This window comes from Plectropomus leopardus, chromosome 15 (assembly GCF_008729295.1).
Source record: "Plectropomus leopardus isolate mb chromosome 15, YSFRI_Pleo_2.0, whole genome shotgun sequence".
In the NCBI taxonomy this organism is placed as follows: Eukaryota; Metazoa; Chordata; class Actinopteri; order Perciformes; family Serranidae; genus Plectropomus; species Plectropomus leopardus.
Genome location: NC_056477.1, coordinates 5420408 through 5447621, shown reverse-complemented (window position 1 = coordinate 5447621; position 27214 = coordinate 5420408). Strand labels below are relative to the sequence as shown.

General features: G+C 41.7%; 1 protein-coding gene across 1 annotated transcript in view; it reads right to left on the bottom strand.

Moving 5' to 3' along the window:
- Window positions 1-599: 599 nt before the first annotated feature.
- Window positions 600-27214, bottom strand: part of LOC121954435 (homeobox protein Meis1-like) — a 68826-nt gene continuing 42211 nt past the window's right edge. The window contains 2 exon segments of the mRNA XM_042501933.1: window positions 600-697; window positions 25273-25418. Of these exon segments, the coding sequence (XP_042357867.1) occupies window positions 617-697; window positions 25273-25418 (227 nt within the window). The 3' untranslated portion in view covers window positions 600-616.

Below are 27214 nucleotides of genomic sequence, written 5' to 3'. Positions count from 1 at the left end.
CAGCTACAATCCCAAATATAGCCCACAAAATCCTGAAACGAGCAGTCTGGAGTATGAATCTTTCATTATTTTCTATGCATGGCAAATTTAACCCTGAAAAAGCCAACTTTAAGGACAATACAGTGCACAAACTGGGAGTGAATGCTAAATGAGATGTTCACCGACTGAATAACAAATGTTAATCACAGTAAAAAGGTGCAACAAAAAAGCCAACACACCAAAATAAGTCAAAGTAAAACCATATAATTAGTCTCAGAGCTACCACTTTTTCAGTAATCATTCTTGTATGGCTGGAAAAACATCCAATAAAATCATCCAACTTGCATGTTGGGTGATTTTATTGGATGTTTTCAGATGGTAGTTTGACTCTTAATTAACATGGACGCTCATGTTTGGGCTGAGTTGGGCTGTTGGTTTGGAAAATCACTCCAGGCCATATCTCTTTAGATGGATTGATCTAGGTGAGGATGATTCGGTAAGTGGTGTGAGTGTGTTTCTGTGTGTGCGTAGGATGAAAATAGGGGTGGAGCGCAGGCATTAATTCCGATCATTAAGAACTTGGATAGCTCGGGGGCACAAACCCCTGAAATCGACTGCATGTAAACCCTGAAATGACTTACCAGTTGTTCACTTGTAGGATGGTGAGGCCTGTGTCTTGCGCCAGCTGTTTCTTCTGTTCTTCTGACGGGTAGGGATGCTGCAGGAGAAGGAGACAACACCGATGTGAAAAGGCTGACCACAAATTGTTTAATGAAGCTTCTTGTTGTTGAAAAAAGGCTTTGATGCGCCTTTTAGTAAAGGAAAAGTTGTTGTAGGTCACAGGTTACACACACACACACCGACACACACAAAACCATTCAGCGTAATGAGAGGTAGAAAATGAGACGTGTGCTCATGCTCGTTGGTGCGTAGGTGTCAGTATGTGCCTGTGAGTGTGTCTATCTGGATATATACTGTAAGTATGTGTGTGTGTGTGTGTGCGTGCGTTAACGTGTCTCTCTCCCCTCGATCATTAATGGAATATGAAATCTTGTAATTAATGGCAGCCAAAAAGGCAAGCCAATTAGAAAGTTAAGTGAAGTGGAGAACCAGCTCTGGTAATTAGGCAGCCTCTTACACAAATATATTCGCGTCGACGGCCCCCCTTTCACCCTGCTGCATATGTAATCAGCGAGCGGGGAATATGTAACGTTAACCCGATGGAATACAGACAAGAGAATGTAAAATCTCCTGTCTTTATTGCTGCTGTTTGCTTTTATCCTTACTGCACTCGGTGCATTATCACGGCTCTGTTAAGTTTGCCATTTTGCTGTAATCCTTTTTAGCTGCACTGATTGTCAGAAACCTGAAAAGACTTCTTGGTTTCATCCTTTTGAGTACAAGCTTTAAACAGAAACAGCTTAAACATAAAAATACTTTGCAGTGAGAAGGTGGAACAATTTTACTTTTCTCTAATGTAATGTCAGAGATTAATGAATTTTCATTTTTATATTGTCCTAACTTAAAGGTCCCGTGTGTAAGATTTAGGGAGATTTAATGGCGTCCAAGAGCGAGGATGGCAGAAACTTCTCCTAGTTAGTTTTCCTTCATAGTTCATTAATCAGGAGGTTTTTATCATGAGCCGAATTATTCACACAGGTCTCTTCCTCTCGAAAACAAACCGGCCAAGTGATTTAAACCAGTTGAAAGACTGAATAAAATAGTATTATGTCACAAAATCATGCTTCTTCTATGTTATTTGGCGTCTCATAGACAGGCTGCTACCCATCACCTGCTAATGTTTGGTAACCTTTTTTTTTCTGATAATTTAAGATCCAAACGATCAAGAGGTTTTTACTAAAAGCTGATTTACCCGCAGAGGTCACTTCCTCTTCAAAACAAACGGACCTGGTGACTTAAACCGGTAAAAAAGCAGATTCACGTTTTTAAAAATCAGTGTTTTTCCTACACTGCTCATTGTGGAGAGACTAACTACAGTTTTTAGTTTAGTTTGTCTGTTCTGGGCTACTGTAGAAACATGGTGGTACAACATGGCAGTCTCCAAGAAGGGTGGTTCATTCTTAGGCAACATAAACATAATGATCATCACATACATTATACATTATATATATTATTATATACATTACACACTAAAGGAAATTGAATTATCATATCGCATTCCATATATTTTTATTCATATGCCTATCTAGTCATTGAGTTACTGTTTTTAGTCACCATAGTCTGCTGACTGTTGTTTTAATGCATTTATGTCATATGTGGCTGCTATGATAATGCAATTTCCCTTCAGGTATTAATAAAGTTTTTATATCAATTATTTCTGCCAATATATCTACCTAAATCCTGCACGCTTTGCCTTTAACGCTTATAATTCTTTAAATCAAGCTGCATCACCTTGATGTTAAAGGTGGCCACTTTTTATGTTCAAACAAGACAATTTGCACTGATACAAGATACTTTCTTTTAGTCTGAGATTATTCTGTATTTACGTCAAAACTCATAAATATGACAAATGAATGTATGATGAACAACAGTTCAGTTGTGACAAAGATAACCCAAACAAACTTTAAGCGCAGTGTTTCAACACAAACGAGAAGCCAGCTGAGAACAGTTAAAGTCGAGCCACCTGTTTAAATATATAGAATGAATAAATTGGATAAATGTGAACTCGGGGAGTGTGTCAATTTATATTAGAGTTGGGGGGGTTTCACAGTTGCACGGAGCCTTGTTCGTCGAGGACAATGTGCTGTTCATGACCCAGACAAGACATGGACTGTGCTGAACACCATAGGCAGGCCATAAAAGAGGAGAGGAGGAAGGAGCAGCGGAGCGGAGGAGAGAATAGATTGTTGAACACAGAGCACCAACTGGAAACTATGTACGTACCAAAAATGTTATGTTTACATTTAGAGGGAAAAAAAACAAAACATAAATAACCAAAAGAGAATCATTAAAGATCAATGATTTATTCTGCAAAAGTGTTTTCATTTTGCCAACCAGGAATGTGATTTTACCATGAATCCAGTGATTTTTGTCACGTTAGCGTGACAAAAATATTTTGTTAGCTAGGGCGAGAGTTACCCAACCACACCCTAACCCCTAACCCTTTCCCCATATTTTGTGTATCAGTTCAGACCATACACACACACATTTAATCCCGTGCAATACCAAAAAGTCCCCAACGTCATTTATGAGTGCATAAAACTTGCAAACCCACAACAAAATCAGATAGTGTCATTTTCAGATAGTGGTTACGTGTATGTTTTAGGCTATTCAGCACCAACACAAAATCATCAAATAAGTCATTTAAAATTGACTTATTTGCATCATAGGAACAGGCCATTCTGACAGTTATTCTTCAGTTTTATGATGACTATCAATAGACGCCACACATATTATTACTGTATAATAAATCTAGTATGTCTAACAAGAACACACACATACACACACACACTTAACAGCCATTAAGGCATGCAAAATCAGTGCGGCGCCAGTTTTTTCATTTTTTCATCACAGTTTTTTAAGCGCATAATGAACAGGATTGTGTTTAATGCCGGGACGAGCCAGCAGAGAGAGAGGACAGGATGATTTTTTCCCAGCCTTCCCTTGTCCATGTGATTGGTTGTGGGTAACAGTAATACAAGGAGGCTAATTTCATGCGACAAGCTGTAATTCCATTGTCGCCTCTGGCCAAATTTGTGTCCACTTCTTTCCTCCAACTCTTTTTGTGGGTGCCCTTATGTGTGTGTGTGTGTATGTACATGCATGTGAACAGTCTGTCCATTCATTTACTTTGTCTCTTCCATACTGTAGACTAATCAGATATCATATTTAAAATAACAGCATATCTGGGGCGCCAGAAAGTGAGGATATTCTTTAGGGTTTGTGTCATCTGATGTTTTGACACATTGAGCTCTTTACATACAGACATCACACACACACACACACACTCGCTGAGGACATACCGAGGCTAATCATGCGAATGTGCCTTCTAAGTCTTTCTTCTCAACAAAGCTGATTGAACATGAAGACATCAATGTGTCCATTCTACGTATCGTAGATAAGTTAAAGCAGGAGTGTCTGCCTCGTGATATCGGGGGTCTGTGGCCACGCCAGGGGACACAGTGCAGCACAAAGACACCCTGTTTCAGTGCTTCCCTGCCTCTAGCTTCCCTGCACACATACCCAGAAAGATATTCACAACTAGTCAGAAACAGACACACACGCAATCTGACACTGGGAAAAAAATGTGCTTGGTTGCGTGAGTGTGCTCTGTTTGATACGTCCTGCCAGTAGTGGAATGTAACTGAGTACATTTACTCAAGTACAGACACAGGTACAATTTTGAGGTTCATGGACTTATAATATGATTGATAGTTGGCGAAATATGAAAATGCTGTTTAAAAAGTGTGTAGGTTTCAGGTGATATATTGGCAGAAATTGGATTTTATATAGTAAGTATCTTCTCTTTAATGTATAATCACCTGAAAATAAGAATCATTGTGTTTTTCTTTTGTCTACAGAGATTGCCATTTTGCATTTCCATGTTTCTACAGCACCCCATTATGGACAAACCAAACACTCGCTCTAGATACAGCAATCTGTGTTTAACGTCAGCCACCGCAGTTAAAAGCCTCTCCTTAATGAACCAAACAACACATGAAATTGATTTATTCAGTGTTTTTAGCAGGATGAATTCACTGAGTCCGTTTGTTTTGGGGAGGAAAAGACTTCTGCAAATAATTTGGATGCTGGTGAAAACCTCCTAAATGTCTTTATCTTATCGGGGAAAAAATGAGCACACATTGTCAGATGCTGGGATAGTGTGATTTATGAGGTGAAACTTAAGATAATTCAGCTTCGGGTAAAAAACTTCTGAACAAACAAAACTGAAAAAAATTTCACCAGGAATCACACTTGGCCACTAAAAACCTGCACACTGCTCCTTTAATGCAAGTACATATTGCTAAGAGCACAACTTTTACTAAGTAAAAATCTGAATGCAGGACTTTTAATCAAGTGTTTTTTTTACATTGTGGTATTTCTATTTTTACCAAAGCCAAAGATCTGAAAACTCCTTCTTCTACTGCATGCCGCCCAATATAACCTCCTACATGTGCAACATGTACCAGAGTTTTCAGATACAAAACAACACACTTAATGGAAGAGTTACCAGGAAGAGACGGAACGAAAGCCAGTACATCAAGACTGTTTTTGTCCTCCTTCTTTCCCCTCTAAACCACCAAATTAGCTCCTATCTGTCAAAACACTGTGATTTAGTTTTCTCACTCAGCAACAAGTCACCCCGTTTTAATATTGTCTGTGAGTGATTCTGGTGTCTTAATGGTCTTTGGCAGTGGTTCAGGCGGGTAGAGAGAGCGAGAGAGAGAAAGACCTTTAGTGAGTAAAAGCAATAACATGTTCTTTAAAAGAGCAGATGGAAAGTTTCTGCGCATCCTTCCCTCCCTTCCCTCTTCCCTCCGCCTATCTTAATGATATGTCTTCTCCAAAATATACAACTCCTTTCATGAGAATTTCCACCCTGCTCGCCGCTCTCTGCTGGGCTCTGAGCATGTGGGTGCCAGGAGGGGTGTGTGTGTGTGTGTGTGTGTGTGTGTGTGTGTGTGTGTGTGTTTGCTCCTTATGTATGTCTTATCAATCCTAGTGTGCGTGTGTGTGCATGCATGTGTGCTGTATTGTGTGCATCCACTTGAGTCAGAGATTTTACTTGTGCATTTTTACGTGTGTGTGTTTGCTTTCATTTCAGCCACTGAGCTTGCTTGTTGTGTGTGTGTGTGTGTGTGTGCGTGGTGGGTGAGTAACAGAGCATCAGTAACATCCCCTCCCTGTCTGACCGTCTTCCTCTCTGACCCCCTCAGACAAGAACAAGCGAGGGATAGATAGACGGAGAGAAGAAGGAAAGAGAGGAAGAGGGAAGAAGGAGGCAGGGAGGAGACTTGGAAATGTATATCTGGAGCCCCAGGGGTTTAGCAAAGAGATAAGAGCATAAATATTCTGCAAGACCCCTCTTTACTCCCCCTGTCCCATGTCTAACCCAGGAAAAACTATTCGAGGCAGAGCAGTGGCGAAAAATGTCAACCACTACAGTGCTACAAGAAAATAGTAATCAGATTATTTGCTTGATTAATAACTTAAAATAAAGCTTGAGTTTTATTGTAATACAAAATAAATTAATTAATTAATAATAATAATAATAATAAAAAATAATAATAATAATAATAATAATAATAATAAAATGATATTTTAAAGGCAATAGAATGACAGAAGCCCAATGTAAAGCAAATGCAACAAAGAAAAAAACAATATAATTTAAAAAAAAAACTATAAGTCTATAAAAATCGATTTTAAAGGAGGTACTGATTCTGAAAGCCTTTTCTCCTCAGGCAGGTCGAGCCACAGTCGAGGGGCCCTGATGGCAAAAGTTGGGTCATTTAAGCCTCGACAGTCTGAAAGGCCCCACCTGAGGATCTGAGGCTGCGAACTGGCTCACATGGGGTCAACATTTATGCTATGTAGCTTGGGGCAGGACCCAGATGTGCTTTTAAAGTGATCAGTAAAATCTCAAAATCAATTCTAAATCGGAGAGGGAGCCAGCGGAGAGAAACCAGGACCGGGTTGATGTTATCTCTTCTGTTAAAACCAGTGAGAAGTCTAGCTGCTGCATTCAGAACAGCCCAGTCACCAGAGGAGAATGTTGGCATGGTACGTTTCAGCAAACCACAGATATATTACATTTGTATGTTTCATATGTTTTAAATCAATGTTTTTAAAGTTTATAGTATATGAGCTGACTTTGAGCTGTCATACCTAACTGAGACTCCGGCGAAGCTGCAGACCGACAAACAACCAAACAGTTGTTTTGTAGCAAGTCATGCTGAGACTTCCACTGTTTTTTTTTTGCCACCACACAAGGGTATTTTTCTTTTTTCTTTTTTTTACCAAGAGATCGCTCTGTTAAGCCACAAACCAGGTATTCTAAGCCACAACACAATCTTTTCCTACCATAACCAAGTAGTTTTGCACCTGAGCCTGACCACAAGTTAACCACAGCTCGCTGAAACGTAAAGTTTCGACATATCCGCTGCATAATCTCGTCCAAATGTACATATCTATGGTTTGCAGAAATGTATACCACTATTTATTTTGGCCACTGAGTTGTTCTTAACTAGTTGGAAGTGAGAGTTACTTTTGTTTCATGCCAGAAAGAGGAGATTTTAAAGTGGAGGAAATAAGAGTGGTTTTATCCAGGTCAGACTGTCAGAGCACTTGTTTAATTCTGGAGATGATTGTTATTAGCTTTACAATATATGTTATTAAGGGTCTGCAGAATACATACTGTTAAAGTTCATTCTCATCTTGTGTGGAATTAGTTCGTAAAAATGTCCAAACTGGCTAAAATGCTGCCAAAGAAGTAAAATTACACCCCAAAACTGATTTCCTGTTCTGTTTTTCTATTTTATGTCTGAGAACCCTGAAGCTACAATAGCTCACAACATGGGAGCAGATATTCATTTGTCCAAACATTATCTTACTGTCATCTGCAGGAGCAACAACCCAAAACCAAAACAAACATGAGAAGGTAGCACCTTCCTAAAGTTCATGGCTCCCTTATTCTTATTTTTGTGATTTGTAAACTGTATAAAGCCTCACCTTAGTCTGTCAGAAGCGGTGAGAGGGAGAAGAAAGAGAAAGAGTCTGAGTCACTCTTTTGTCGGGGATGCCTCCCCTTCACCACGAGGGGAGGGCTATTTGAGAAATGTCTTTTATCTTGCTGCTGCTCTCCTTCATCTCGCCTCCTCAGCAAAAAGTTGTCTTTTCCGATTCTCTCTCTCTGGCTGTCTCTTCCCCTCACTGCTGAAAAACACTTCCCTTTTAATTTAGCTTTGGCTCAAAAATAAGGTATCCGCCCTTTAAAAATTGACATAAACATTGACAAAACAGCACTCGTAAAATTCAACCTTTGCATGGTTTTTTGTTTTGGCATCTGAATGCTAGATTCGTTGCCGATATAAGTCAAATATCCTTGTGTAAATTCAGTTGGTAAGTAAGATAAGATAAGAGATTAGAGATAAGATAAGCCTTTATTGTCTCCCTTAAGAGAAATTTGTCTTGGACAACCGAGAGACCCAGGCCACATGGCCATACAAATACACAGTCAAACTACAATTAACACAGTTTCTTCCCCGGATTCACACATTAGGACAAGAGAACACAGGCGACGCCGTCACACACACATACAATCAGACTACAATTAACCCACAGTGTCCCCACCAGTCCATACACCCCAAGAGTATTGCACAATGTCCTAAATTTCATGGATGCTCTACAATGATAATTACACTAAAGTGCTATACAAGATTATTGCACAAATGCCCTACACCTAATAAAAGCACACACACTAAGAAATACACACTTCATATACCCTACATCAGATATTACACAATGCCCTATACCAAAATATGCACATATATGGCTTACTGATCACACACACACACACACACACACACACACACACACACACACACACACGATCACTTATTGTTAAGTAGTTTGACTGATAAAGGGACTAACAAAAATGTATATCTGTTAAGCTACAGTTTGGTAACCTTCTGCCTGAAGGCATCAGCTCATACTCCTTATGTAGGATTTTGGTGATTTTTGGGCCCTGCTTTTGCACTGTCTGCTCAAAAATTTCCTTAAAATATATCACATTTTAGATGACATTTTACCTTTATATCTCAGTCCTAATGTGTGAGACTCCATCTTTGTTAACCAATTCACTGCAGCCACAGTCCTCTCAGTCCCGTCGCTTCTTTAGCCATTAATGTTAGGGTGTTATCGTTGCATATATTTCTATTTAAAGCCGTGCTTCCTCGAGCCTCTGTGCATCCCATTAAAAAGGCTTGACACGCCACATTAGCTTTATAAAACTGCAACCATGAAACAGGATGGAGGGAGGAATAAGAGAGAGGAAAATCATATGTTGTCACAGTCATGTGACGTGCCTCAAAAAGAGGCCATGACACTGCACAATCTGTGGATAACAGACGCGGGTCAACGGTATTTTGAGTAAGCTTACTTTACCACCAGATGGCTGGGTTCGCCACGAGGCTCAAGGATGCCAGAAAACACGATGAATCACAGTAAACAACTTGTCAATGTGCAGTAATTTACTTTAGTGTACTTCTCTGTTATCAGTGAGATACATTTAGTTACTTTTTTCCGCAAAAAAAGCTTAAATCTCCTGAGACAGTAAAAATTAACAACCCGAAACACCAAGCAGGTTACGGCACACGCTAACAACATTATGCATGGTTATTGACTTGCATGTGCCAGTTGAGGTAAAAGCGAAAAGCCTCGACTTGGCCAGGTCTGTTCCCTCACTGTTCCCAGGTCAAATCTCTGTGGAAACCGAGCTGCCCATCAGGAATGCCTGACGGCTAATCCGGGGGCCTTTTTGGCTAGAAGGGCATCAGAGTATCATACCAAACTGTCTTACGCACCCATACACACACATTCACAAACACAGTTTACTGGAAGTGTAGCCTTGCTGCTGCCAGACGTGTATGAGATTACCTTAAATATTTGGGGAGGCAAGCACATTGTTATGCTAACAACAAATGCCCAGAACCCTGAGCACAAGCAGACTTTAAAACAAGCGTTCCAAACCGTAAGCCTGTTGTATCTCATACAACAAGCCTCCAATTTCCAAAATTTTCTTGCTCATTCAGTGGAAGTTTCATCCTGTGTGTGTGTGCTCACGCTGCGCTGCGAGAGCTACGCCATTTCAAATTCCTTTCTGTGTAGGTGGCATCGACTGACATCCCTTTGACTTCATTAGGGAGCAGGGACCCAGCAACAAAGCTGGCTCTGGGAGAAAGGGGGGATTAAAGAAAGAAAGAAAAGAGAGTGAGAGCGAACAAAACAACAACAGAAAAAAAAAACAAAGCACCCCTAACCTAATTTCCTCTGATTCGGGCTGCTCCAATGCAAAAAAACAAAACAGAGCAAAAACAGATCTTTTAAAGGACTCAAAATGAACCAACTACAGGATGAGAGTTTCAGAGTGCCCTCTGTGCAAAATAAACGCCCCCCGTCTTTGCGCTGCAAAGCGCAGAAACAGCCTCTTTTATGGCGTTGGACTACGTTAAACCAACTCAAAGCTTGTACCATGAATAATTCATCTCCGTTTTTTTGTTTTTGTTAGAAACCCCGATATATGCACCAGAAATGGCAAAGACGCCCCCTTTCAAACTGTTTTTGTCATCAAATCTCTCCATCTCGTCTGAAGATAAAGAAAATTGAGGAAAAAAAAAAAAAACAGATGTTCTTGGGCTTTTCATTTATTAATGAGCATTTTCCCTCTCAAAAAACAGCTTTTGTTGATTTAGGGAAATCTCACAGCGCTCTTGCCTATGGGAATGAGATAAATCTAGTTAGCTGGTGAGGCAAAGGGTGAAAAGTATGTCATTAAAGCTCTAGTACAAAGTGGATTAGACAATGTACAGCATTACCAGCTCCTTCACTATGATAATTGATGATTAGCATCATGCATCGCTTTTCCAAAACTCTGAGGGCACACAGCATAATGCAGTGCAGCAGCCTCTGCTGTAGCTGTCCCTGCTGCGCTGCAGGGTGTGAACAATGATCCGTCTGCTTTACAGTTGGGTGGGTCTCTAGCCTATATGTATACTGAAGCTTATAGCATGTATGCACATGACCACGTCTCAAGTCTTCACAAAGTGCTGTATTGTTGTGCTTCACGTGGACTGTAAAGGGTGAGGTCTGTTGATTCTGAGGGAAAGCATCTTAGTCTGTGTGCTGTATGTGTCTGTACTCTCTGCTTGTTTTTTACTAAGAGCGAGGGCGTGCTTCATTAGTCCTCCCCATTCCAGCTCAGGGGAGGCTAAATTTATTAAGGGGGCCGGATGTTGCACAACACCTGCTGCTGTGCTTCCCTCTGTGCAATAAAGGGAAGGGGGTGCAACATGCTAGCTAGTGCTAGTGGTAAGCGCTGCTCGTTGGACTGAGGCTGATGAGCTGGGGCTAATTCAGGGGGTGATTATGTAGTTTGCTGGACCACTAAACCTCTTTAAGCCCGTAATTACTGCCTATTTGAGCGAGGGGAGGCACTCCAAAGCAATCGGTACTTGCACCAAGCGGCGCTGTGAACGGCAGCCACAGCTGGAGGTGGGCCGCCTCAGGGCTGCCTGAGACGGAGGGGGTGTGTAAATGGGGAGTAGGAGGGATCCGCAAAGCCTCATCCCAGTCAGGTACCACGAAGGGCTGAGAGAAAACAGCGGGACGCCCCTCCAAGCAACAGCATGCTAGCTCCGAGCTACAGTGCTTGGAGCTAGCGTTCTAGCAGCGTTCTCTAAGCTTAAAACAAATGTGCTCTTGTTACACACAGCCACACAGAGCTCGTTACACGGGGCAGAGAAACAAAGTGCCATTAGGAGAGAGTACAGAGAAACAAAACAAAAATTATTAAACGAGAGGCCTTCCTAACCACATCAACTCTCCTGACTAAATTGAGCTTGGAGGTAAGTGAGGAGGGGGAGTGGATATGTCAATGTGATGAAAAGGCTTATTTTAGACTGTGACACACAAGAGGGAATCAGATTGTCAGATTGCACCTCGACCATGGGGGAATCCATTTCATTTCACCTGACTTTCAAGGAAATTTGACTTTACGTAATGCCACTGAAATCTGATCTCTCAGAGGAAGCAATTTGGGGACCACAGAACATTCTAATAACCCTGGCGATATTATTATGTTATTATCATAATTACCCTTTTGCCCCCGACGTTTTAATTAGAAACTCACCGTTGGCCCCTAGGGGGGTGAAACGAACCTGGGTTGGGGGAATGCTGAAACTAGGTAAGGGTACTTCACAATTGCTCCCTTATGCTCTTCGGAGCGGCAAATGTTAGAGGCAAAGAGGACGCAGCGTTGAAAGACGAAGCTTTCTCTTCCTCCTCTGTCTTTATTTGACATCTCTGTCATTCAAAGTACAGCTACACCCCTCCCTCCTCATTCCTGTATCTCCCTATCTTTCTCACCCGTCTCCGCCCCCTCCATCCCTCTGTTCTATATTTAGCATTTTGCTTAACTATCTCATGCCGCCTCCTTTTCTCCCCTCTTTCCTCCCACCTTCCGCTTAACTCCTCTCTCTGCCGTTACCTCGTCTTTTTTCCTTCCATTTTCTGCCTCTCTTTCTTCTCCTCCATCCGTCTCCCCTCCTCGGCTTTCTCTCTCCCATTTCGTCTTCAGCGGCAAAGAACCTTCTCCATCAGTGCACCACTTTTACAAATCAATGACTTAATCTGTCGTAACAAACAAGTGAGCAGCACCCTCAGCCCCGTTCACTTCCCCCGCCATCGCTAATGCTACAAAACAGAGAGAGGGCGGAGAGAAAGGAGGAAAGCTGACAAATAATAGTAATGTGGATAGAAGAAGAAGTATGTTGGAAGACAGAGAAATTACTAAAGAGGAAGGATAGGAGGAACACAAGTATGTTTGAAACTGTGAAGAGAAGAAGTAAAAAGACGGTGAAAAGTGAGAAAAATTAAGTGTGTGTGCGTTGCCGTGCACCACATCTCCTCTCCAACCCCTCAGCTCTGTCAGACTCCTCTACCATGAGTTATTGCCTGTCTGCATTCACCACCTGGTTCACTAGCTATGATTTCTCTCACTCCAATGGACACACACACACACATCCTGACACACAAATACACACACACGCTCACATACATACTCACAAATGCACGTACATCGCCATGCACACCAACCTGACCGCCGTGCTCCGCCGGGGCACCTTAGGTCAGCTGTCCACGTGCAAACACACAGTACCAGCCTATGGCTATACCCACCATGCCACCAGCCTCACAGTGTTTCATGCAGAAAACTTCAATCATAACATTATGAGACAAGTAGGTGTAAAATGATGAGTTATGGATAGATATCACAAGATATCTCATCTATAAATTATAGCTCTCTTCCGTTGCCTTTGAAACTGCGCAAGTGCACCAATATTGCTATGATATCATGGTTCAAGGCCATTAAAATGTAAGGCAGCTGTACATTAGAGGAAAATTGAGTGAGAGGGAGTCATAGAAGAAAAGAGCGGAGGGAGAGAGAAGTCAGAGAGGCAGAAGGCATGCATAAAAGATAGGAAACCCTTATGGTTTTTCAGAAAGAAGTGTTTTGTCTGAGAGGGAGCCAGAGACAGAGAGCAGGGGAAGGAGAGCGGGGTTCACGCATGGGAGAGAATACAAGTGGGAGGAACTGAATTGATAAATTAGTTCAGCCAACGCGCAAACTGATTACCACGACGGCGAAGCCACAGGATCCATCGAGCACACGCATGGAAGTGAGACACAAAGACACGCACACACTTGTACGCTGCACTTACAAAAGAGACATGAGGCTGACAAATAATAGCACAACTGCATATGCAATCACACACACACCAACTGTATCTAGGGCAGGCGGCTGCAGTTGCTGTAAGTAAAAGGTATCGAGCTGCTGACTGCAGCCAGAAAAGATCCCACAATCCTCTGGATCACCAAACACAGCCTAATGGATAATGGCTAACAGCTAGCGCTAATGTGATTTCACACTTAGCAGATTTAATATATCACTGGCTGAACAAAATCATGCTACGCACAGAAGCTATGCTAAACTCTTGAAAGGTGGTGAACATTTTACTGCCAAAGTTTGATTTCTTTTTTAAAAAGGAAGTTTCTTGGAGGTCATGTATTTGAGAATGAGAGGCTAAAGTGCTAGCACTGCTAATCTCTAAGTGTTGGATAGAATCATTCCAAAGCTAACCACAGACTTATGACAATATTTTTCCCTGACTCCTCCACACGTCAACTTGCCACTCACTCTCCAATAAATACCACAGTGATGGTGGGGAACTCCACACCCCACCCAGGCACTGACATCACTGCTGTGGGCCTATGCAAAAGCATCTGTGTGTGTGTGTGTGTGTGTGTGTGTGTGTGTGTGTGCGTGGGCGCGTCTGAGGGCTGAGATTGAGCCTCTTCTTCGGATTTGCAAATCATCGTAAAATGATTAGTGGGTACCAAACCAAGAACGACTTCACACATCTGAGTTATTGGGCCTTTGTCCACTCTGAAGACACACACTCTCATGCACACACACATGCACTATAACACACAGCTGATAATGAAAAATAGAGCTAGTGTGAAACACAGCTTCAGCATGAAGCCATCAATCACTCAGACGTCCAACAATGAAACCACACACTGAACTGTTTCATAGTTTCCCAACTATGAAATTATATGAGGGGCTGGAGGGGAGGGGAGGGGAGAGGGGGAGACGAAGATGGATGGCAAAGCAAGAAGAAGAAAAAGATGGTAATGATGGTAATTGAGAAATTAAAGAGATTAAATATCCTCTCACCTTGATCTTTAATTATTTAAACATGTTATTGTTTTAAAACAATAAAAAACAAACACCGAGCTGTCATCGAGCTAATTACAGGGCTGGTGACGTCTAACGATTGTAAAAACAAAAACTGGAAGAAAAGAAAAATCTTCTAGTTTGAACATGAACTGAACATGAACGTAAATGTGTGTGTGTGCATGTGTGTGTGTGTGTGTGTGTGTGTGTCTGTGGTTTGTGTGTATTCTTGGGGGCCGCGTTAGATGCCTTGCGACTGGTGATCCCCTCCAGTACTACTGACCGACCTTGAGGGTCTGTAAAGTTCTCACGTTCTCAAGGAAACACACCAACTCGCCCCTTGACTGAGGCCAGATCAAAACACACACACACACACACACACACACACACACACAAACACACACACGCACACACACACACACACACACACACACACACACACGTTTGCATTTGGTCTAGATCTATGGCAGACATTTTGGAAAAGTTCAAAGGTGGCATGAATTAAAAGTTAACTGCCCTTGAGGGCTTTTAAACAGAAAGGTAAAACGATACAAGAAACAGAAGAGAAAGTGGGAGAAAAGGCTGAAATAAAGGGTTGACAGAAATGTAAAGAGACTTTGAAAAAGACCTGACCTGGACTATATATATGCAAGTAATTGAAGTCAAAAAGGAAAGAAAATATCCAACGAAGCACACCCAAGCCATCCTTAATGTGCTTGGGTGGACTGTTGTCTTCTTTGGTATAAAATGTTCACAACCCAGGCAACATTCTCCTATCAAATACAGATAAATGTATTTTTTTTTAGACTTTTCTGTGATGGACGTGTTCTGACTGAGAACTGACCTGATGTGATAAAGCCAAATCAACTAATATATCAAACCAGCTTCAAGAATTATTTCCATGCATGCAACCAAGATCCAACCAAACGAGTGCTGCAGGAGCGGCTCCTAAAATGCAGAAATTAGTTAACAAAGAGGTCAAATGGGTTTTTGAATGGGTCTTGGTTGGATGAAAGAAGGTCTGTGGTTAACACAATGATAAGAAACTTTCACATTTTGTTCTACAACATGAAGTATTTTATTGAATACCCAACTTGTAATTGCTAAACTCTTTTGTGTCTTAAAAGGAGAAATGACATTAGAGTACGTCGTCATGCTGAACTCTTAACAGCCTCACTGGTGACGTTAACACCCTGTGACTGTGTGTAGTTTGACAAAAAATGAACAAAAACTGAGTTCATTTGAGGAGACTTGCTGAATAAAATGTGTAAATGTCATAAACTATTGCTTGCCACAGAGCTTGTTTTCTGCATTAACCCAAAATCCAATCTCATCTCAAGGGACCAGGGCGATGTTAACTTCCGGGTCAGGTCACAAATAAATGTGCAGCGCTCTTTATGACTTTCATACAGACAGAGCTTTGGATGGAAACTTTCCCAAACTCTATTATATATAACAGAATTGAATATTTTTAGTTTAAAAAATGTATAGTATGCAGTGTTTTTCCCAAGATGCGATTCTTGGCAGGATGGAGACCCCTCTGAAATGGTCGCTGAAAACCTAAACTCTCCTTAGAAACCCAAACTTATGAAATTCATTAAGGTGGGCTGACAGGTCAAAAGTAGGAATCGACTGATATTGTTTTTTTAGGGCCAATACCAAATATTAGTACTTAATGAGACCGACAACTGATATTTTAAACAGATATGCATTTATGATAAAAATGAAAATCTTTCCATCAAAATTTAAGATGTGGATCATTTCAAACTCCAATCCAAAACTTTGCCTTTATCAAATGTTTAATCAAAAACTGAGACTTTCAACATCATATACAGCAAGCTCCCAGCAACTTTTTTTGTAAAGTTCAGTGAAAATTTCAATTAAAAATGAATAAATATAACTGCACTTTTTGATTAATAATTTTATCTGCAATCATTAAAATAAAACGCAGATACAGATAATCATCACAATGCCAAATATCAGCCCTGATAATCTGCCAGGCCAATAATCTGTCGACCGCCTAGTCTAGAGTGGGATTCATAAACTACATCTGCACCAAGGATGTGTTATCTCTGGGTTTTCAAATAAGGATTAAAAAAAATCACAAAAGCAAAATGTTTTATTTTAAAATTAATAGTCAAAGCAGAATCAATCTCAGGATATGAGCAGCCGATGCCATAAACAACAATAAAATGTCAATATTCCGGATATTTCTAGAACTAATATGTATCCTCTGAACTGCCAACATCTGCCATGTGTCAGTCTTTCTACTCATCTACTGTATCCGTCTATTCATCCACTCCATCCATCATTCCTTCCATCAATCATGGAACAGATGGCCTTTCAGGAGTCCGTGTCAGGACTCTGCCCCGGCCATACCATAACCCCCACGCCTCCACCAGCAGCCGCACATACCCCTCCACCACATGGACTGATCTTACTCCTATCAGCTCCCAGGTACCACTATCTACCCTCCTGCAAAACACGGTTCATCAGCTTTCAGTGCATGCACTAAAAAAACATCCATGCACATGTAATGGTTGCAAAGTGCGTGAGTAGCAAGTCTCAGTTTCTGTGAGGGTCAGTCCACAAAGAGAAGCCCCCAAAGAGAGCTGTCTGCCTTTGGTCCCTGGGGCCTGTCAAGAGGGATAATTGATGATGTTTTCATTACAAGGTGTGGGGTAATGTGGGGGCTGGGGCACAGTGTGAGTGTGTGTGCATGTGTGTGTGTTGTGGGGGGTAGGCAGGTTGACTCAGCTGCCTCCTCTTTGACACCAACCACTCCTGCGATTGGTACGTACAACTCTTTGCTTCCAAATGCCCTCGTACAAACACACACGCTTAATCGCACACAGTAAAAAAAAAAAAAGCCCTCAAAGTTGAATTCACACACACAAACATACAGCCCAAAGCCATTTCCACTCCCAGAGATAAACTATTTGAAACCGAATAAAAATTGCTGAGAATAAGCCTAACTTGTTCTCTTGTTTCCCTCCGCCGCTCTGGCTCAACACAGTGTCACGCCAGGCCTTTGGCAGATTTGTCCGTCTGTCTGTCGTCTCTTAGGACCTCTTTGAAATCCTAATGCAGTGGCGCCTAAGATTCTGACTGCCACTTAGATTGAATTAAGACCTAATCGGAGACACCAGGCCACAGGCCATTATATTACTTTACAGTATCAAGATGGACATCGTCTCTTTGTTGCTGCTGATGAATAAATGAATAACAACACATAGTCAGATGATGTTCTCCTCTTAAAGTCGCTTCCTGACGGGGTGCCCCGGCGGCATGGACGGTCAAAATTATTTTTCATGGGAAGTTAAAAAAATTCCAAAAAGTAAACTTCAGATAAACATTCCCAGTAAGACTAAAAACTCGGGACAATTTTGCGTCTACAAAATCGGTCGGACCAGTAGGATAACTCGCTTCCAGGCCTGGATTGCCGTGGCGAGTCGGGGTTGCAGCGGGTGACTAGGGTGCTGACATGTCCAGGCTCCAGCAATAAACAGACGAAGACTAATGGCATCTGAGGCAATGGCGAACTCTGACCTCGAAAGTTTTTTTTCCCCTCCCTTCTGCTGTTTTAATGAGGCTTTACATATCTGGTTTGTGTTTCTTTCAATAACGTTAACAACAATGTGTTTTTAAAATCACAAAAAAAATGTGATATTGTCCATCGCAGACATCTTCCCCCAAACGTCACATTGAGCGCCTTGCAAAAAAGCTCAGGGTAAAGCCAGGTTTCTATTATGGAAACAAATGTGATCTCTCTTTTGGCGCAGGGAAAAAGCAACTCACTTTTGTCAGCAATTGATTATGGTGACATTTTATACATGCACACAAATTCATCTTGCTTTAAAATGTTAGATTTGGTGCACAATGCTTTGCTGCAACTTGTCTCTAACTCAGGTTTCTGCAGTAGTTTGTTTAAGAAAGTGGGTTTGTCTTTTCTTTATAACTGTAGAATTAAACACTGGCTCACTTTTTTAATAATGCCATTTAACATCATTCAGATTAACTTTATAGTTGCATCTTATCATATTAAAAATACAAAAAGAGCAAAATTCTTGGCTCTTGCACCCTTGACCAGCACAATGATGTCCCACATAACACAATGCTAATGTGGATACAATATAAAGTGCATTACCAAAGTGCATTAAAGTGCCTCGTCATTACACTCAACACAATATTAGAACAATTAATGTTCCATAAAATATCAAAATTAGTAATTTTCATAAGAACTATAGCAAAACCTAGATCCAAAGACTTTAATTGTGTTTTTTTTTTTACTGACTCTAAAACTGTCAGCAGTTGCAACCTTCAGTCACGTTTACGACTTTTGTATGTCCTTCCTCGAACCTGCGCTGTCTTTGGGTAAAAGTGCTTTTTAAGACTTTGCTCCCTCATCTGAGTGTGAGCTACAGAGTCACCTTAAACTATACTTTATTATAAGCCTAGGAGATTTTAAAAACAGGATTAAGGACTTTTTGACCGCTGAATGCACTTATTTGGCTACTGAATGCTGCTAATTTTAGCTGTTTGTTGTAAACTGGCTGATTGTTTTAAGTCTTTTTTGTTTTTTGTTTGGATAAAAAATTAAGATAAACCTTTTGCTGTTGTTTTCTTGGTCTGTTGATCTTTTATGTAAAATTAATCAGATTGTGAAACTCAGTGGAACTATTCCTGGTTAAATAAAGGTTATATAAGAGCCCTCTGCCCTGTTTTTTGATTTTCTTTCTGATCTCAAACTAAACCATTACGATATAAGCAAAAACAAATTGCCTTTAATGATTAGTGCACCCATTCATCTCCTATCCATCCATCTATCATCCCCCTCCCACCCTGCACACCCAGTCTAGATTCCTCCACCACCCAGGGCCCACAGCAGCGAGGCTCCTGGCCGCCTCTGCCAGCGCAGAAATGAATTATATTGCCTTTCACACCTGTTTCTGCTCAAAAGCCTGCTGCACACTGCTGTGTCGAAGAAAGAAAAAAAAAATTTCCAAGGGGGGTAAGAGCGCTCCCCCAGCTCGGCTACATCTGCGTACACGAGCGGTTAAATTAGACTCTAATTGTATTAACGGGGGATTATGCCTTCCAGTTGGATTTTTTATACTCTCTCTCTCCGTGCATTTTACACATTTTAAGAGGAGAAAGGAGGAGGGAAAAAAAGCAGCTCATTGAGGGGTTTGCGGGTTGGCTTCTTTTATGAGCTGCGATCGCGGCTGCCCCTCGTTACACTGAGTCTGTGTACAAATAGGAGGGGAGGAGAGCCAGAATGAGAGAGTGTTAGTGATAATGTGTATGTGAGTGTGTGTCCCAGGCTGCCAGGCTAATATACCGATGCTAACACTCTGAATGCCAAACCCCCCTGCCCTACACACACACACATACACACACCTACTTCAGTTTAGCAACAATCTAAACGGGGATAAGGGTGGTGTGTGTGTGTAGTGGGGAGGCGGGGGTGAATTCCATCTAATTACTCTATCACATAATTTCACAAATTGCCTTTTCATAGGGGAGTGGAGAGCAGAGCACAGGGCGCGTTGGGGATTTGAGGCCTGAGCTTTCATTTACTACTCATTTCTTGTTAAATTAAACAAGAAAATACCATTTGTGAGGAGGGAGGGTGGGCGAGTGGGGGGTAGGTGGATTCCATCTGCACAATAGGAGGGATGGAGGAAACAGAGATTGGGTACTTGCTGTTTTTTCATCTCAGCACTTGTCTCTTTAACACAAAGCAGCGAGGTAGCTCAGCCAATTATGCAATCAGTTTAGAATTGCTTCCATAACTTTGATTATTTTGTTTGACACATATTTTTTTAAGTTATTACCATTAAAAAAAACACAATATCTACGTGTTTAACCCCTTAAAACCTGGACTGACACCAAGTTTTTCTTAAGCTGCATACAGATGAAGTATTTTACCTTTGAAACCCAAGCACAAATAAGTTTCTTCAGGAAAAAGGGGGGGAAAGATAAAGAGCAAATTGCAAGAAATTGGAAAAAATGTGACAAGATAACAACCTGAATGTTGATGTTAAAAATAGGGGAGAACGGGAGAAAAAAAAGAAAATTATCCAAATAAAACCCCCCAAACATATATTTATGGATATTATAATTATGTATTCAAAAATATTACAGAATATATATTATCTTTTTATTTTTTGTTATTTTTTCCTTGTTTGTTATTGTTTTTATTTTACTTTTTTGGCTAATTTTTTTTGGGGGGGGGGTTCTAACGTTTTACTTAATTCTTGCTAATTTTTTGGGTCATTTCTTGATAAGTTGCTCATTACATTCCTCCCACATTTTGGAAGAGATCAAGGCAATTTGCTCGGGTTTCAAAGGGTTAACACCATCTTTATTAATGTTTAGCAGGTATAAAGGCGAGTTTGTCGACTGAACAGGAGCATTTTTGCAGATTTCTCTTCTCAAACGTCCCCTTCAGTTTGTCAGTAAAACAAATTCGCTGGTAGTACAGACAACAGATGTTTAATTGACAGTGTCACTGGAAAACAGAGATCAAAATGACATGAGGACACAAGTGGAAAAGCACCTCCTCTGCCCTTTATTTTGGTTCCCCACCAAGTTTACATCTGCATGTCAAACTGGCAGCGGGCTGCGCGGCTCGGTCATCGGTGACAGGCGGTCAACGCAAATGTTTTGTAGTCGTTCCAAGTCAGTGCGGCCAAATTCTTCCGATGGACTTGTCCCACAAGCGCTGTCGACAACATATGAGCTCATTGGGCGTGTTGGAGAGAACTCAGCGTGTGGATTTAATCCCACTGCTATATCTGTCACTCGACCAGTCGCACAACAGATTTGAAGCATATTCCTATTTATTTTCCTGATAATTTGGGATTTTACATTTTCACCCTGCACAGGAGAATGTTTATTACACGTTAAACACTGTGGCTTTGACCCTGGCTTTTTTTCTGATGGTGTCCATGCTTTTAGAGGGATATTTCGCCAATTTTCAACCAGCTTTGAATCAAAACAATGAGGGGAACATGTGCAGATTAACTGTGTAAATTCCCTCAATCAACCACTGCCTAGATACCCCCCAGAAAAACTCCTCCAAGTGACATAATTTACGTCACTTCTGGCTGTTTTCCTCAGACTTGTCCGCATTATGTCAAACACCAGCAGGAGCGTCTGGTAATGCGTGATGCATCCCTTTTCTCTGTTTTCTCTGGTCATGTAGCACCAATTTATTTTAGTATTTTTGTCTTTCTACTGCGGAGACAACCTAGTTTTATGTGAGGACTCTCTAAATATCGGTGAAATAATTCTTTAACAAAAATGGCACTCTGCTTTGCAATTTTTCTCTTTTCCTGCTAGAATAACTCATTGGAAATTAGCATCCTTGATGGATAAGTGAGATGCAGAAATGTCTTCAAAACAACATTAAAAAACAGCCATATGAATGCCACCTACCACCTACCCTGCTGGTGCACTCACAGCCTCAGTTTGCCACCCACCTTCCCCTTCCGCTTCGGTACAATGGGAACTCCCCTGAGGGTCCAAGTGTGAGGGCGAATAACAGAAAACACATCAAGGTGGGTATCCAAACTTTTTCTCTCCCACTGTCTCTCCACTGTCAAATCCTTTCTGTTTGAGAAACAGCAGCTCTTGACTCCATATTCAGGTTTCTGCAGGGCCACAGCTCTCTGCCATGAATCTGCATACGTGTGTGCATGCATGCGACTGCTTAATTGGCATTGTGTCTATCTCTAAGAGGCCAGACTCACATCCCTCCATCCCTCTGTGGAACAAAGGGAGCCCAGCTGATGATGCTGCAGATGAGCCTGGATCAGCTGTTTATGTTTGTACCGGCAGAGACAAGGAGACACACTGTCGGTGTAAGAGATACTGTAAATGTTTTTGCATTAGAGGTGCTACGTGTAGCAGTTATAAACACGCACATATGGTGATTAAATTAATGGTGACACTGAAGAATGATTAGCGTAAACAAATGAGACCACTGCGAGCATTTATCAGACACCAGTGGTATTGTTAATGCCAGTGTTTCTCAAAATTAAGACCACATTTCCCGTAAACAAAGAAGATGTTGCTCCTCTCCGCCTGGGTCTCATTTCTATTTGGCTTCGCTGGAGAGGATAGACGTATTGGAAGGGATTTTTCCATCAGTTTGCTTCTCGGTTCTGAGCGCTCTAGCTCCGTTTGCACCGTGAGAACAGCAGCTTCTTCCTGTTTTATGCCATAAAGCAATACACCCTATGTGCCACTGTGTGCCCCTATGTGTGCGTGTGTTTTAGTTCCTCTTTCTCTTTTTTTCCTGGGAGAAGGTTGATGGATCCTCCTTATCCCCCTCTTCACCTCCTCGCCTTTTCCTCCTCTTCTCCCTCGCTCCCTTGACACTCTCTTATATCCTTCCCACTGTTTGAGATCTAACAGTGCAGAAGCCTCCCATAAGCCCAACTCATGGTGTAATATGACACAGTAGGTGTGTTGCTGTGTGTGTGTTTCACTAGGCGAGTGTGTGCCGAACTGTATTTCCACAGACAGGATGTGTGCATGTTTCAAACACCTTTCCTCTGTAGCCCCGAAGGTTTCGGGGAGTGTATGGGTTGAGGTCAGGGAGTTGGAGGAGAGGTGAGTGTGTATGTGTGATGATGTGTGTGTGTGTGTGTGTTGGGGGGGTGATGGAGAGCTGGTGGTTTGTGAAGGAGGTGGGGAGGGTCAGATGGAAAGGGGAAAGCACAAAGAGAAACAAAAAGTATAAGAAGCCTTGTGAGATGTGTTTGTGTGTATATTCTGTGTACAGATACGCACAATATATATCTCTGCCATCATGCCTCACTACAGTGTACAGTGTTTGTCACACGGAGCGACGCAAACAAGCAATGATACAAAGCTGCTATTAAATAGACATGGGGCCCATGCAATATCCACAACCCAAAAACTAAATGACTTTCCCCAGCATCCTCCCTGCTGGCTTGTGCAATTCAAACCAACACCCACACAGCTAAACTGGATCACAGCACCAAACCCCTGACACAGGCAGAAAATGTGTGACGCAAGGCTGTCTGAAGTTAGTTCTGCAGCATTTTTCCTTAACGAAACACTAGATTCTAATTGTATACAGGGATTAGACTTAGTGCAACAATGAACAAAGTAAAGATGTCACTATTTCAAGCATATTTTCAAAAACTTTTGACCCTATTTACTATGCAGTTTTACCCTCATACATTGTTGTTGTTTTTTCTCAATAAAACGTTTTTGACATGACACCAGCCTAATACTCAGTCTGATCAGTTTGTTTTTATTAAATTTGTTTTTATTTATTTCCCCAAAGAGAGCAATAAAATATAACCTCATAATTATTGTTATATGCTATATCTTTTAGCATATAGGATGCTACAAAACTTGACCAGAAGTTTGAGTTTGGGCAGTAAGTGTCTGCAAAGTGCTAACCGATCGCTTTCTCAGATGAAGGTGAATTGGGTTAATCCAAATACTTAGATGAGACGAGAATGTGTAAATATAAATAACGTACTTTCTATTAGTACAATCAGAGTAAAATGTGTCAACATACACTTACAAGGGAGCGGTGTTCAATCTCTTAAACTTGTGACAAAAAATGATCTGAATCTCAATCCTGAGATTGTTCTGAGTATAGTTTCTTTATAAATAATAAACATAGCAACTTCTGATTGATCCATATTAATTGCAGGTTTAAAATAACAACTTTTGGTTACACATTTTTACTTTAAGTTCCACCCACATCGGTTTTAAACTCCATCCATTCCCAGCACAGATACAGAAAGAGATTATTTGGCTGGCTGAACAGATATAGATAATGGCGTGCTACAGGTCCCTACAGGTTACTGAAGTTCAGTGATGAACTAAGGAGAATATCCCCTCTGAGCCAGTAAACTTTACCAGCTGTAACAAACTATGAGTGACTCTTTAATGGAGCCACTGGTACAAAGTCTGCATTCATTAATACTGAAAAGTTTGCATTGCTCTAATGAGAGGCTCAATAAACTGTAGTATACTTGTTATCTCACTGAACATGAGAAGATTTTTTTATTTATTCTCTTCCATTTTTCCCTATATGAGTATTCAGAGATGCTGGCATCTACATTCAAACTGTGGCTGTTGAATCGATTGTGTTTGAAATGATATAAACTTGTTAAACAAGACAGCATCTTATTTACTGCCGTCTTTATTTTAACAGTCACATTGGTATGTTTCTGTGTCAAAATACACGTTTTCCCACACTATTTCTCCCCAAAACATTTGGGATGCTGTAAGCTGGTGCTAATGACATTGGTATTCTCTGCTATAATTGAGTAAAAATAAAGCCAAACCACAGGCCTTTGCAGCATCCCAGGCATCTGTTAAATAATGACAGATTTGTTCTTAATAAGGTTCATCTATGTATCTGCAGTGATGGCCAGGGGCGTCTATCCTTGGCTTCAACCTTATTCGGTTTCAGCAGATGAGGAGCGAGAGCGCAGGCTGCCGAGATCGCCGGCAGATTACACAGGCCTGTGTCTTTGAAGTGTTCACCGTACGAACTGGGATACATTGTGGAAAAGAGGGGGGCTCTGCTGGTGTGTATGTGAGTGTCAGCGAGTGTGTCAGTGTCTGTGGGTGTGTGCGTGTATGTGTTCCTTTGTCTGCGAGTGTATTTGTGTCAAATAAGACAGGAACGGAGCTAGAAAGGTAGAAAATGTGATTGTGTGTAGAGGAGTAAGAAAGCCGGTGGCTGTAAAGTGAAGTTCAGTGTGCACACGTGATGTGAAACTGATAGAAACTGAGAACAAATGGTGTTTCATTCAACTCACTGTTAGGTGCTGAAAGAGCCATGCTCTCATAATGTTGGTGGCCACCTTAGGGAAGATCCCTCTCTTCTTGTTGCGTTTCTTTTCTTTATCCGGGTCATCGTCGTCCCCTGTGCTCGGCGAGGCCACGCTGTTGTCCAGACCATCACCTGTCACATGACAAGAAACAGGAAGAGACAGCGGAGATCAGACACACAGTTTGTTTACTTCCTGCATTCGCTGCGCCTCTGCGTTCAAAGGGAATAAATACGATTTCGAAGGAATTCTGGAGGGCTTTGTATGCACAGACGGAGGGGTATAGAGACACAACAATGGCAAGCAGAGAATGGCTGGAAAACAGCACCTCATAAATGCATTCATTTTTAATACATTTATAAATAACCCTGCCTTTCATTTTTCTCCCCCCGCTACTTGAAAACACAGCGAGCGCTCGCATCTTTCTGCGAGAAAGAGAGGGAGAAGGGGAGCACAAAGGACTTGTAAGGTCGCATTTCCCCACTCTCCCATCCAAGCCTGCGCAGAATTGAAAATGACAGAGAGATTTAGTCTTTATTATCCTGAGGGGAAAATAGTTATTGAAGCGTCGCCCCGGCGCATTCTGCCATTTTACCTGAGGTGGAAAGAGTAACACGGCACTACAAAAGGGGAGGTTGCGAGGAGGGGGGGAGGCAGAAAATAAAAGGAAAATAGGTGGAAAAAAAGGGAAGTCAGAGGCACAAACAGCGCTAACAAAGCTAGCTGCTTTTCATAACAATGGCGTCATGGCTGCTTACAGCAACCTGTAGGGCTTCGATAAGGCTCTATTAAGGCCAGTTAACCTCACCTAAGGGGAACACTGAGACAGCTTAGAGTATTTGAGCACTGAGGAAAAGTGAAAGGAAGGGCCTTTTCTCTGCATTCAGGCTCAACAACATCAACTCACACACACACACACACACACACACACACACACACACACGCTGCACATATTCAAAACTACCCAATTACTGTACGTATTCTATACAGATTCAGCCGAGAGAAAGAGGCTCTTCCAATCTGTGGCGGTGAAAAGCCTAATTGTTATTATCATTATTCAAAAATGCGAGCCACCCTCAGTGAAGATGGTAATCATAAAAGAAACATGAGGCGAGGTAAACAAGTGGCACCCTCACTGCTGGAAATTTCAGCGGCTGATAACTGACTTTTGTCCCGTGCCGCCTCTCTCGACTGGAAGTGCGGAGAAGGGAAAAAAAAAGAAGAAGAAGCAGCGCACAGAATTGGATCCAGTTATTTATTGATTACACACAAAGCACTTCTAAAGCTTCTAGGTCTATTCACTGCGACGGCAGTAGATAACTGCATTTGAGTAGGCCTGCGCTCCGCTAACTTACAGAGGGCGACACCCAGCACCTAGCTAAACCCTAAGCCCCCGATTCATCGATAATTAATGGGGATGTTGGCGCTAATCCGGTTGGAGATGACTTTTTTCCAGCCTGCCACATCAATGGAATAATCAAGGGCCTAAAACCCAGGCCTTTGCTCCCCATTACCTCGGGCAAAAGAATTCCTGAAAGCATGCCTGGAGGGCACCTGAATTATATACACCATTAGGAGAGAGAGGCTCTCAACGATCCATACGAAACAACACTCTTGGCTAGCTCTCACTCTCTCTCGCCGACTGTTCTGGCAGAAGGAGATACATATGCACACATATTGAAGGCTTTTTAATGAACCTCCTGTGGAAGCGGAGGTGACGGCATGGAGGATGGGGGAGGGATAAAACAAGAGCTTGATTTTCATAGATACGGATGCAAACACCACCCACTGCACACATCAATAATGCACTCTTGCACGTAAAGCTGGTGGTAGGGACGGGCTACTGTAACACTGCTGAAAGGTCAAAAGTTTGATGCAGGTAATTTGAGCAAGTCAGTTTGCTGCGAGTCACTGGATAATGTGTTGATCA